This window comes from Salvelinus namaycush, chromosome 31 (assembly GCF_016432855.1).
Source record: "Salvelinus namaycush isolate Seneca chromosome 31, SaNama_1.0, whole genome shotgun sequence".
Lineage (NCBI taxonomy): Eukaryota > Metazoa > Chordata > Actinopteri > Salmoniformes > Salmonidae > Salvelinus > Salvelinus namaycush.
In genome coordinates, this window is record NC_052337.1 from 22235450 (window position 1) to 22250288 (window position 14839).

A 14839-nucleotide genomic window follows, 5' to 3' on the forward strand; every position below is an offset into this window, starting at 1 on the left:
CTCTTAATTTTTTACAGAGCTGTATACTGAACAAAAATATAAACGCAACATGCAAAAATGTACGATTTTACTGAGTCACAGTTCATAAGGAAATCAGTAAATTGAAATAAATTCATTAGGCCCTAATCTGTGGATTTCACATGACTGGGAATACAAATATGCATCTGTTGGTCACAAATACCTTTTAAAAAAAAGGTAGGGGAGTGGATCTGAAAACCAGCCAGTATCTGGTGTGACCACCATTTGCCCCATGCATCTCCTTCGCATAGAGTTGATCAGGCTGTTGATTGTGGGCTATGGAATGTTTTCCCACTCCTCTTTAATGGCTGTGCGAAGTTGCTGGATATTGGCGGGAACACGCTGTCATACACGTCGATCCAGAGCATCACACACAATGGGTGACATGTCTGGTGAGTATGCAGGCCATGGAAGAACTGGGACATTTTCAGCTTCCAGGAATTGTGTCCAGATCCTTGCACAATGGAGCAGTGCATTATCATGCTGAAACATGAGGTGATGGAGGCGGATGAATGACAATGGGACTCAGGATCTTGTCACGGGATCTCTGCATTCAAATTGCCATCGATAGATTGCAATTGTGTTCGTTGTCTGTAGCTTATGGCTGCCCATACCGTAACCCTACCGCCACCATGGGGCACTCTGTTTACAACGTTGACGTCAGCAAACCACTCGCCTACAATCGACATACACGTGGCGTGCGGTTGTGAGGCCGGTTGGACGTCCTGCCACATTTTCTAAAATTATGTTGGAGGCGGCTTATGGTAGAGAAATGGTCAATTCTCGGGCAACAGCTCTGGTGGACATTCCTGCAAATTTTAGAGTGGCCTTTTATTATCCCTAGCACAAGCAGCACAAACAGCACAACATTTTAGAAAAATGAACTTGTGCGCATTGAAAATGTCTGGGATCTTGTATATCAGCTCGTGAAACATGGGACCAAAACTGTACATGTTGTTTTTATATTTTTATTCATTGTAGTTCAATGCCATTGTTTGCTTTTTTTGCTATAAAGACAGCGGGGCTGCCTAAGATAAGACACTAATTTACAATGTGAAATGTCTTAACGACCGTTCCACAGGTGCATGTTCATTAATTATTTATGGTTCATTGAACAAGCATGGGAAACACTGTTTAAACCCTTTACATTGAAGATCTGTGAAGTTATTTGGATATTTACTAATTATCTTTGAAAGACAGGGTCCTGAAAAAGGGACGTTTCTTTTTTTGCTGAGTTTATAATGGCTAGGCTGGAGGGTCCATCCATAAATGCATTATGTAGTACAGTAGACTGTTTGTTAACATAAGGTATAGATGTCAAATGCTCTCTAAAATAAAATAACGCTACTGATGACTTATGAGAGGTGTGTGTGTGTGTAGGGGAGGGGGACAAGACGAAGACTACATCAACAGCCACACTGTTTCTCCCACTCCCTTCCCCACTCTCTCACTCTTCATTACTTACCAGCTTCAGTTTGCAGCTTGATTTATTTGTTTATTGACTTTCCGGAATGGCCATTATTTAGACCATACATCTTATCCAAACTACTTATAACAACAAGCAGGCACAATAACTTGCCACTCATAAATTGAACAAAGCAAGGCAACGTTTACCACCGGCAAGAGCAACAGAGAAATAAAAGCAGTAACAGAGTGACTGTGTTGCATTTGTAGGCCTGTGCCTGGCTCCCTATAGCAGTGGAGTATGATACACCCGGAGAGGATGTGATTATAGCTGATGACCTGGCTGGTCCACTTCTCAGAGGTGATTATACTGTGTTGGTACCGCATCACTGCTCCACATAGTTACAGTAGCTCTACCCTCTCACCCATCTGGGCTCAATCAGAGACAGAGTCATTACTGCTCTCCAAAGTCCTCTGACTGGCTAGTGTCACCTTGCCAGCCAGACACTCTCTCTCAGCACAGCCGGACTAAGAGCCGACCCCAGACTTTGAACTTATGGCACTCAGAACATCCATCCAAAACGGTGCTGTATCACTGATGCTGTTCATCGACTACAGCTCAGCATTTAACACCATAGTACCCTCCAAACTCATCATCAAGCTCGAGACCCTGGGTCTCGACCCCGCCCTGTGCAACTGGGTCCTGGACTTCCTGACGGGCCGCCCCCAGGTGGTGAGGGTAGGTAACAACATCTCCACCCCGCTGATCCTCAACACTGGGGCCCCACAAGGGTGCGTTCTGAGCCCTCTCCTGTACTCCCTGTTCACCCACGACTGCGTGGTCATGCACGCCTCCAACTCAATCATCACGTTTGCGGACGACACTACAGTGGTAGGCTTGATTACCAACAACGACGAGACAGCCTACAGGGAGGAGGTGAGGGCCCTCGGAGTGTGGTGTCAGGAAAATAACCTCACACTCAACGTCAACAAAACAAAGGAGATGATCGTGGACTTCAGGAAACAGCAGAGGGAGCACCCCCTATCCACATCGACGGGACAGTAGTGGAGAAGGTGGAAAGTTTTAAGTTCCTCGGTGTACACATCACGGACAAACTGAATTGGTCCACCCACACAGACAGCGTTGTGAAGAAGGCGCAGCAGCGCCTCTTCAACCTCAGGAGGCTGAAGAAATTCGGCTTGTCACCAAAAGCACTCACAAACTTCTACAGATGCACAATCGAGAGCATCCTGTCGGGCTGTATCACCGCCTGGTACGGCAACTGCTCCGCCCACAACCGTAAGGCTCTCCAGAGGGTAGTGAGGTCTGCACAATGCATCACCGGGGGCAAACTACCTGCCCTCCAGGACACCTACACCACCCGATGTCACAGGAAGGCCATAAAGATCATCAAGGACAACAACCACCCGAGCCACTGCCTGTTCACCCCGCTATCATCCAAAAGGCGAGGTCAGTACAGGTGCATCAAAGCAGGGACCGAGAGACTGAAAAACAGCTTCTATCTCAAGGCCATCAGACTGTTAAACAGCCACCACTAACATTTAGTGGCCGCTGCCAACATACTGACTCAACTCCAGCCACTTTAATAATGGGAATTGATGGAAATTATGTAAAAATGTATCACTAGCCACTTTAAACAATGCCACTTAATATAATGTTTACATACCCTACATTACTCATCTCATATGTATATGTATATACATCATCTACTGCATCTTGCCATCTTTATGTAATACATGTATCACTAGCCACTTTAAACTATGCCACTTTATGTTTATATACCCTACATTACTCATCTCATATGTATATGTATATACTGTACTCTATATCATCTACTGCATCTTGCCATCTTTATGTAATACATGTATCACTAGCCACTTTAAACTATGCCACTTTATGGTTATATACCCTACATTACTCATCTCATATGTATAGACTGTACACTATACCATCTACTGCATCTTGCCTATGCCGTTCTGTACCATCACTCATTCATATATCTTTATGTACATATTCTTTATCCCTTTACACTTGTGTGTATAAGGTAGTAGTTGTGGAATTGTTAGGTTAGATTACTTGTTGGTTATTACTGCATTGTCGGAACTAGAAGCACACGCATTTCGCTACACTCGCATTAACATCTGCTAACCATGTGTATGTGACAAATAAAATTTGATTTGATGTTCTACTCATTTTTACCTTTGGCCGAGTTAGCCTATTACCTCGAGCTTCCACTGAGCCCTTGCATCATAAAGGGAGAGTCAAAACAAAGACTTTCATGAGCAAATTTCATGAGCAATATTGGACAATACATTGGTATAACAGAATAATTTTTTATTTAAATGTCACTTTTGGTTGCTTTGCATTAATATTCTTTGTAGGACAGTGTTAATCATTAAGTATAGCGCAATAGTGGAAAAGGCAAATTCCAGGCAAATGCACCACTAAGGAATGTGCCCCAAACACATTCATAAAACGCATACAAATAAGCACACACAACACACACAGCAGGCCAAGGACTCACCCAGTGAGGACGACCACAAAGTCCATTACGTTCCAGCCGTTGCGGAGGTACGAGCCTTTGTGAAATGCAAAGCCCAAGGCGATAATCTTAATGCCAGCCTCGAAACAGAATATTCCAATAAAGTAGGGCTCTGTGTCATCCTGCAGAGAGAGACAGGGAACAAGGGAGAGGGAAATGAAGCATGGCAGAAGAGAGAGGGGGAAAAAGAAGGGGGATTGTTTCTTTTACTTTTCTACCAGCATGTGGAGAATGGGTCAAGGAATGGAACCCTCTCTTCGTGGATGAAAAGAGGAGAAGGAAAGAGGGGAAGTGAAAACATAGCCTACACCAGAAGACCAACTGTAATCTTGGACACCATTTTCAATCAGTGAGATTAATGCATTCATCCTAACACGTTATCAACTCAGCAAAAAAAGAAACACCCTCTCATTGTCAACTGCGTTTATTTTCAGAAAACTTAACATGTGTAAATATTTGTATGAACATAACAATATTCAACAACAGACATAAACTGAACAAGTTCCACAGACATGTGACTAACAGAAATTGAATAATGTGTCCCTGAACAAAGGGGGGGTCAAAATCAAAAGTAACAGTCAGTATCTGTGGTGGCCACCAGCTGCATTAAGTACTGCAGCGCATCTCCTCCTCATGGACTGCGCCAGATTTGCCGGTTCTTGCTGTGAGATGTTACCCCACTTCCACCAATGCACCTGCAAGTTCTCGGACATTTCTGGGGGGAATGGCCCTAGCCCTCACCCTCCAATCCAACAGGTCCCAGACGTGTTCAATGGGATTGAGATTAGGGCTCTTTGCTGGCCATGGCAGAACACTGACATTCCTGTCTTGCAGGAAATCACGCACAGAACGAGCAGTATGGCTGGTGGCATTGTCATGCTGGAGGGTCATGTCAGGATGAGCCTGCAGGAAGGATGTCTTCCCTGTAACGCACAGCGTTGAGATTGCCTGCAATGACAAGCTCAGTTCGATGATGCGTGACACACCGCCCCAGACCATGACGGACCCTCCACCTCCAAATCAATCCCGCTCCAGAGTACAGGCCTCATTCCTTCGACGATAAACGCGAATCCGACCATCACCCCTGGTGAGACAAAACCACGACTCGTCAGTGAAGAGCACTTTTTGCTAGTCCTGTCTTGTCCAGCAACGTTGAGTTTGTGCCCATAGGTGACGCTGTTGCCGGTGATGTCTGGTGAGGACCAGCCTTATAACAGGCCTACAAGCCCTCAGTTCAGCCTCTCTCAGCCTATTGCGGACAGTCTGAGCACTGATGGAGGGATTGTGCCTTCCTGGTGTAACTTGGGAAGTTGTTGTTGCCATCCTGTACCTGTCCCGCAGGTGTAATGTCCGAATGTACCGATCCTGTGCAGGTGTTGTTACACGTGGTCTGCCACTGCGAGGACCATCAGCTGTCCATCCTGTCTCCCTGTAGCGCTCTCTTAGGTGTCTCATAGTACAGACATGGCAATTTATTGCCCTGGCCACATCTGCAGTTCTCATGCCTCCTTGCAGCATGCCTAAGGCACGTTCAAACAGATGAGCAGGGACCCTGGGCATCAGTCTTTTTCAGAGTCAGTAGAAAGGCCTCTTTAGTGTCCTAAGTTTTCATAACTGTGACCTTAATTGCCTACCGTCTGTAAGCGGTTAGTGTCTTAACGACCGTTCCACAGGTGCATGTTCATTAATTGTTTATGGTTCATTGAACAAGCATGGGAAACACTGTTTAAACCCTTTACATTGAAGATCTGTGAAGTTATTTGGATATTTACTAATTATCTTTGAAAGACAGGGTCCTGAAAAAGGGACGTTTCTTTTTTTGCTGAGTTTATAATGGCTAGGCTGGAGGGTCCATCCATAAATGCATTATGTAGTACAGTAGACTGTTTGTTAACATAAGGTATAGATGTCAAATGCTCATGAATAATGAAGACTCCATCTAAAGTAAATGCCTCTTGAGGGGCAGAGGGGAAATCACAGGGGACCATGAGGGTAAAACTCTGCTATGGATCTGAACAACAACGCCTCTTGACAATGTTCTATTATCATGAGCTCCACTTAACAGACACACCTCAATCTATTCACCCTGGACCATAAAAGACGCTGGTATTCCATGTTTCTTCTTGAGTGGAAGGAGGGAGAAAGGAAGAGGGGAGTTGTATATTCTCTCTCAAACACTAATCAGTTTCTCAGGTGTCGAGTACCTTGTGTTTTCTTGTGCCACTACGCCACTGCTGATGTTACATCACAATTACGGAGATAATTAAGAACAGGAGCAGTTGGCTGCATTTGAGGGGAGTCATTAACCTTATCTCGCCAAGCTGTTGCAGCAGACCCTTTTATGCCTTTTCCTCTATTTTATACAGACTCCCAAGAGTCAAAACATCCTTAAGACCGATCTGTGAGCTAAGTGCTGAACAATGTAATGCTATTCTGTGTCCTGTCTGAAGACGCTGTGTTAGAGAAACAGCACCACAATCCTTCAATGGCTACGTGGCAGCCCCTCCGGCTTCATTCTTTCACAGCTTAAAGTGAAAAGATACCATTTAAGCTTTTCACAGCTTAAACGGCATTGGTTTAATGACTCGACTGGCAGAGTTCAAACGGGGTTTAAGCTACGCGTGTGAGCAGGCGGGAGAACAAGGGGCCTGTGGAGGAGAAGGGGGGATCAAAGCCTGCTCAGTGTCAGGCTCAACTGACTTACAGAATGATAGCTGGGAGGAGGGGGAGACACACACATCTCCATGCTTCCAGACACTAATGAGGAAGGGGTGCTGCTCTCCCATGTACTGGAGGTGTGTCTGGGACTCAGGGCCCTCTGGGAGGTGTTGTTTAGGGCTGACTGGGCTGCCTCATCACTGAGTTCAAGTGGTGGAAAGCTCAAAATGAGCAAAAAGAACACATATTCTACACTTTTACAGCAAACAAACAGAAGACAATACTGTATAAGTATATAAATTGGAGCACTAAGTAAAGTTATAGAAAGTGTGATAGGTATCGTTATCATAGGCTGTATCCCAAATGGAATCCTATTCCTTACATTGTCCACTCTGGCTCCTGCGTGTCGTGTTAGAATGACACCATCTGACGGAAGACAATGGGGAATAGGGTGCCATTTGGTACACAACCATCCATTTGGGACCCAGCGTGATGAGTGGCTTACCAGACGTTCTGACATGGGAGTCTTGTCATTGGCTGGTAGGTGCTGCTCCAGAGCCAGTACGATGCAGTTGGCGATGATGGTGGCCAGGATCAAGTACTCAAACGGAGTGTGCAGGTTAAGGAACACAAGCCATGACAGAGAATTTCATGCACAATAAAAAAAAAAAACACTAACTCCGACATGTAAGTATCTTAGTCTTAACCCATAGCGGTAAATATCTCTGTATTGACATTGAATAACCTAGATTAAAAAAAGAAAATAGGCAAATACCCAAATTGTGTAAAGGCTGGTGAGAGTTGCCTCGACAGTGTTTGTGTACAATGAGCGTCACTAAAACAGTCCCACTGCCACCACCCACCTGAGGTGCCACTGAACAGATTGATCTATTTGGATGAGCAGAGCAGAACATATATTCAGCTTTAGGAAGTCACTGACTCATTGAGCTCAGTTAACCAATTAATGACATTGACTGAACAGGAGTCCAAAAGATATCCTAATTCACACAGCATGGCTACATATGGACAGAAATAAAAGATGGTAGGCTAATCCCACACACTACAACAATAGACCATACTCTGCCCATGCAGGGTTGCTAAGAGCCTGGGCTGCATTTCAATCCGTTTTCTATGGTTGAATCATTCTACCAATTTTTTTCTGGTCATTCGCCGCGAGGGGAGGCCTTTGTGGAATAGCGAGTCGGGGAGGAATTGGAAGGCTTTACTGACCCATCGACATATCACCCTAGAATCGTGTGCCCAGGGCCCGCCAGAAGCCTAACACTGCACTTTGCCCTTGCAAAAAGGCCAAAACGAGCCTTACTCGACTGAGTGGACAAATACGAAAAATTAATGGTGGAATCTGCCCTTTAGGCGAGGCGTTTTACAACCTCAGAGCCAGCGGTCTCCAACTCACTGGGGGCTCGCTCACCTTACCATGGAAACGGACAAATCGGTGAACAGCAACAGTTGAAATGACACTGATAACAAACAGGCAATGTGCAAACGAGACGGAATACAGAGGTGAATTAAAAAACGAACCCTAATCCAAGAGAAGCAAGCGCTGAGAACTAAAAACATACATACACATTGCAGAGATTAAACTCGCTCATTTACAATTGAAACTGAAAACTGAATCTAGCGAATAGGTAGTTGGCAATTGAGGATCACAATCAAATATGTTTGAAGTAAAAAGCAGTCGTGCACAATTCGTGAGTGTGTACTAGGTACATAGGATATCTCGCCAAGTCATTAAACTGTATATGCTAACACTATTATTGGAGGAAAATCCTTTCTCGTGTCCAATCAGGCAGAACACTGAGTGACAGGTGTACCAGGTGTTAAGCAAAAGGTTTAATGAACTAATCATTTACACCAGAATAGGGATACTTTCTATAATGTAATAATCGATTGAGTACACTTACAGATGAGCTTCGAAATGGTGACAAATGGCATACATTTGTCATGTTCAGTAAAAGCAAACATTGAAATAAAATATAAGCGCTTCACTCCCTGTGTCATGTTTCTTAATCAAAATCTACCAATGCGTGTTTGTCAAATGAGGATATGTGCGTTATACAAATACCAATGTGTACCCTGGTTTTGCGTAGGAAAGGATATGGCCATTCGGTTATTCGCTTAGCATACTTCCTAATGAGATTGTCCTCTCGAAAGATGAACAAGGATCGGTTGACAGTGAAGCAGTTCTGTTTGACAGGGTTAGGGTTGTATATGGCCATTGTCCTGGCTCTCTGAGCCATCGACTGCTTGTACATCCTTTGGCCGCCTGGAGGTCCACCAGCCCGGGCGCCCCCTCTGCCTGCGCCGGGCGCACCTCTGCCTCCTCCACCTGCTCCAGCTCCATAGCGGGTGGGTAGACCTTCTGCGAAGCGAGCCATTCTGGAAACGCACAGATCCAACAATAAAAATCCAAACTGGTGTCAGTGGAAATGGAGGGCAGAAGCATCACAACAAACACACTTAGCCAGACCACAGGTTTGCATTAGTGTATGGCTTGTGTTTTAAGAAAATACATCGATTTTCTTTGTGTAAATCCTTTCCTTTTTGTCCATTCTCAAAGAAATTCGAAATATAATTAAATAAAGTTTGCATTCAATCGCAATATGTGCCAAATGCACTTCAACCTATCGAATGATATATTCTCCAATTCATTCCACATATTACATCCATATCAGCCTGCTCCAACTAAATAGATCATGCAGCCACGACAGGAAAACTGCCGAAATGAAACACACGCGTGTATCTTTTCGGTAGTGGCAACATCTTGTCAATGTTGAAACACCAGTTGAAAGACCCCCCCAAAAAAGTATTTTGAGTCTCCAGAAGAAAAGAAAAGTACACAAAACAGTTATGTTTTGTCTGCAAGTGTCAATTATCGATTCCAATAACATAGCAATGAACCATTACGGGGTTGTTTCCTCCTGATTCTCACTTGATCGCTCGCTGTCTGTACAACGCAACCAATTCAGTAGACTCCGATCCAATGATTTACTGGTCCCTAACAATCAGCGCATGTGACCAAAATTAGCCTATCGGTACTCGACCAGTTCAGGAGCGCTCTGCGGATGGAGCTGGATGGATGTGAGTGACTGGGTGGATGTGAGTGACAGAGAGTTTCTAATAATTATTTACTAAGGACGCACAAAGAGCCTGTATTTAATTTGTGTTTAATAATGTATTCGATTAAACATTAAGCCTACATGAAACATGTATAATAAGTTAGGATTTGTTGGTAGGCTAAACGCGCTAAACATATAAAATCATACTGTCATGTAGTTTACTGGGTTTGACACCAGTGGGCATCCTTGATGTATGACGTCACTAATTGAAGTGAAAATCATTGTATCTAAGTGGCCTGAAAAGAGTGCCCCTTGTAGGCTTTTGTGGCACTACTGATTACAGAAAAGGTCCACATTGTATGCAACTGTCAAGGCAGGAGAGCTCTACTTTTTCTGGACCGGATGATGCGGATTATGGAGCTGCGATCAGAGCATTGAATCTTCTTCATTCCACAAGTTAACACAGCATTTGCCTGCATAACATTTCAGAAAATTGCACAAAGGGAAGGAGAGACTGTACAACTATTTAGCACTCGCCTTAGGCAGGGTGCAAGAGACAGATTTTTCCGGTGATACTGAGAATCAGATCAGGAATGCTATTCTTAGCAAATGTAGCCTACATCAGACTATGCACAAAGTTACTGGAGGAAGGCGCAAAGCTAACGCTAGCCCGCATGTTGGAACTATTTTCTCAGTCTGAGAGAATTGAGGAGCCGATGTCAGCCATGTCAATGACCGTTAAAGCTGCAATATGTAAATTGTTTTATTATTTGTTTATGTTCAAAAGCACTAATAAGTCACCAGAGGTCATCCAATGTGATTCAAACGTTACAAAATCGCACCTCCAGTCTGCCTGAACCTCTGTATTCAATTTCCCTGTCTGGTCCGAGTTTGCAGCCATATTTACAGCTGCACAATGAATGGCCAGTTTCTGGAGGCAGTGCCAGCTCAGACAGATTTGAATGGATATGAATGGAATGTCGATGCCCATTTAGCAGATAAGGGTAGCACACAACCTGACCAAGCAGCTCGGACCCTATCTAACCCAAAGAAATGGGAACTGGATGGCCAACGGGGGAAAACGATAGATATGAGCCAGATAGCTGCCAAAAGTTTGAACGTATGTATCATTAAGCTCGTAAGAAAATCCATACATAAATTGTTAGGATTGTAAGAAAAGCCATGCGTGAAACATGAAAAGTAACCGTTAAAATAGATACGTAAACGTACAAACCATATGTTAAGACTATGAATCAAAATATAATCGTTTAATTCTTACTTACGTCTCGCTTTACTCAGTTACAGATCTTTTTTATATGTACAAACTTTTGTCAGGAATGTGGCATCTGCAAAGGACATGAAACAAACTTAGCTAGTCAAAGTTAGCTAGTCAATCAAGCAACTTCTAGGCCAGATGATAGAGTTGCTTTGCATCTTCCGTTTTAATGATCAAAATAAAAGTCAAGAGCTTATTTTAGAATGGCATTCGATGAAGACGTTATACCAGTAGATGACGTAGTATAGGCTTGGGCCTTCAGCAAATTACTTTTGTGAGAATGATTCTATAAAGACACAGAAGAGCCTTGTCTAGAATAAAGGTCTGAGCTGCAAAATAGAAAGTAAATCTGATTTAGGCTAGGCCTATTCCACTATCTAAATATGCCATGCTGTTGTGTGTTATTTAATGGCTATATAATTGCATAATTTATTTTTATAGTCGCATGGGGCTGTGGTGATCATGTAACCTAATGAATCACACTTTTCCAGTATTTAGGAGCATGAACTGTAGGCCTTATATTAGGCATTTTGACTGTTGTATTCATGAATTCCACTCTGTATGTAGGCTTGTTATAGCCATTTGCGTTGCACAACCCCATCACGCAGAGGCTATATTCATATCAATAAATGAGACAAAACAAAATATTGATTAAGTTTGGCTATAACCTGTCACGAGTGAAATAGCCAAGGGGTCCCAAATGGTCAAGACTATCTATAGCCTATAATTGTTTATATTTTTTATTAACCCATCCACCACCCCCACTCTACGGAGGACAACTATATTTTTAGATTTTTTACAGCTTTTCTGACACATATATACATATATTTTACATACATGGTACTTTTATATAAAGCATTCACATAACAATAATACATTACCAATCATAAGCTCTTTAATCCCACCCCTCAGCCACTCTCAGCCTATCCCACCTGTCACCATAGACCCCCCTCATTTGGTTTCCATGTGCCATATATTTTTCAATTGTGCTGTGGTGATTGACATACATTTTGAACCTTTCTAATCGTATAGTATCCACAGATTGTGAGCGAAAGATGAACACCTTTCCTACGAGTATTATTATATAATTTATCGACTGACTATGGCTTTCCAATTCGCCCAATGCTGCTATTTGTAAGGTACATTTTAAGTGAATGTTGTGATTTGTTTTTCAACCATTCTTGAACCTGTGCCCAGAAACAAGCTACATAGTTGCAATACCAGAATTGTTGTATGCCCCATATATATATATATATATATATATTATATATACCATGGAATCGTTACATCGAAAATCTCTTCCCATTTATTTTGCAACCTCTATGGCGCATCTGTCAACATTCCAAGTATGTCTACTTCACCATTCACCCATTTTATTGGTAAACTACAAGGTAGTGTAAACACTGTGTCTTTTAACGATCCAATACTTAATATGGCACAGAGAGGCTAGAAATGTGATCAAGATCTTCAATGAGACTGTACAGGGATCCAGATTGCGTACTTAAGAAAAAACTTGAGTCATCTGCATACATTGACACTTTTGTTTTTAACAACTGGATTTCTAAACCCTTGATGTTCTTGTTGGATCTAATTTTAATAGCTAGCATTTCAATGGCCATAATAAATAGATATGGAGACAATGGACAGCCTTGTTTTACTCCTCTTAAAAGCTCAATACTTTCTGAAAAGTAACCATTATTTACTATTTTACATCTGGGGTTGCTGTGCATAACTTTCAGCCATTGTATAAGAGATTCACCGAAATTAAAGTAATCCAGGCATTTATATATACAGTGGGGAGAACAAGTATTTGATACACTGCCGATTTTGCAGGTTTTCCTACTTACAAAGCATGTAGAGGTCTGTAATTTTTATCATAGGTACACTTCAACTGTGAGAGACGGATCTAAAACAAACATCCAGAAAATCACATTGTATGATTTTTAAGTAATTCATTTGCATTTTATTGCATGACACAAGTATTTGATACATCAGAAAAGCAGAACTTAATATTTGGTACAGAAACCTTTGTTTGCAATTACAGAGATCATACGTTTCCTGTAGTTCTTGACCAGGTTTGCACACACTGCAGCAGGGATTTTGGCCCACTCCTCCATTCAGACCTTCTCCAGATCCTTCAGGTTTCGGGGCTGTCGCTGGGCAATACGGACTTTCAGCTCCCTCCAAAGATGATCTATTGGGTTCAGGTCTGGAGACTGGCTAGGCCACTCCAGGACCTTGAGATGCTTCTCACGGAGCCACTCCTTAGTTGCCCTGGCTGTGTGTTTCGGGTCGTTGTCATGCTGGAAGACCCAGCCATGACCCATCTTCAATGCTCTTACTGAGGGAACGAGGTTGTTGGCCAAGATCTCTCGATACATGGCCCCATCCATCCTCCCCTCAATACGGTGCAGTCGTCCTGTCCCCTTTGCAGAAAAGCATCCCCAAAGAATGATGTTTCCACCTCCATGCTTCACGGTTGGGATGGTGTTCTTGGGGTTGTACTCATCCTTCTTCTTCCTCCAAACACTGCGAGTGGAGTTTAGACCAAAAAGCTCTATTTTTGTCTCATCAGACCACATGACCTTCTCCCATTCCTCCTCTGGATCATCCAGATGGTCATTGGCAAACTTCAGACGGGCCTGGACATGCGCTGGCTTGAGCAGGGGGACCTTGCGTGCGCTGCAGGATTTTAATCCATGACGGCGTAGTGTGTTACTAATGGTTTTCTTTGAGACTGTGGTCCCAGCTCTCTTCAGGTCATTGACCAGGTCCTGCCGTGTAGTTCTGGGCTGATCCCTCACCTTCCTCATGATCATTGATGCCCCACGAGGTGAGATCTTGCATGGAGCCCCAGACCGAGGGTGATTGACCGTCATCTTGAACTTCTTCCATTTTCTAATAATTGCGCCAACAGTTGTTGCCTTCTCACCAAGCCGCTTGCCTATTGTCCTGTAGCCCATCCCAGCCTTGTGCAGGTCTACAATTTTAACCCTGATGTCCTTACACAGCTCTCTGGTCTTGGCCATTGTGGAGAGGTTGGAGTCTGTTTGATTGAGTGTGTGGACAGGTGTCTTTTATACAGGTAACGAGTTCAAACAGGTGCAGTTAATACAGGTAATGAGTGGAGAACAGGAGGGCTTCTTAAAGAAAAACTAACAGGCCCGTGAGAGCCGGAATTCTTACTGGTTGGTAGGTGATCAAATACTTATGTCATGCAATAAAATGCAAATTAATTACTTAAAAATCATACAATGTGATTTTCTGGATTTTTGGATTCCGTCTCTCACAGTTGAAGTGTACCTATGATAAAAATTACAGACCTCTACATGCTTTGTAAATAGGAAAACCTGCAAAATCGGCAGTGTATCAAATACTTGTTCTCCCCACTGTACATTCTAGTTGTACTTTATGAAACACCTTTTCAAAATCTGCTAGGGGGACCAGGCCTGATATCTTTGATGTTTCATAATGTACAATTGTTTCAAGTAATTGTCGTATATTATCTCCAATATATCGTCCATGTAAAAAACCTGTCTGATCAGGATGAACAATATCTGATAAAACCTTTTTTATTCTATGTGCTATGCATTTCGCCAGGATTTTCGCATCACAACATTGAAGTGTAAGAGGCCTCCAGTTTTTTAAATGGACTGGATCTTTATACTTACCACCTGGGTCCTGTTTTAGTAGTAATGAAATCAGACCTTCTTGTTGAGTACCTGAAAGTCTACAATTTTTATGGGAGTAATTAAAACATGCTAATAATGGATCTTTGAGTACATCAAAAAAGGTCTGGTATACCTCTACTGGTATACCATCAAGTCCTGGTGTTTTTC

General features: G+C 43.0%; 1 protein-coding gene across 1 annotated transcript in view; it reads right to left on the reverse strand.

Annotated features, from left to right (window-relative positions):
• Positions 1-9043, reverse strand: part of LOC120025510 (voltage-dependent N-type calcium channel subunit alpha-1B-like) — a 207616-nt gene extending 198573 nt beyond the window's left edge. The window contains exons 1-3 of the mRNA XM_038970078.1: positions 8766-9043; positions 7150-7255; positions 3969-4108 (exon numbers count right to left, since the gene is read on the reverse strand). Coding sequence (XP_038826006.1) covers positions 3969-4108; positions 7150-7255; positions 8766-9043 — 524 coding nt within the window. The remainder of the gene's footprint in view (positions 1-3968; positions 4109-7149; positions 7256-8765) is intronic.
• Positions 9044-14839: the final 5796 nt, after the last annotated feature.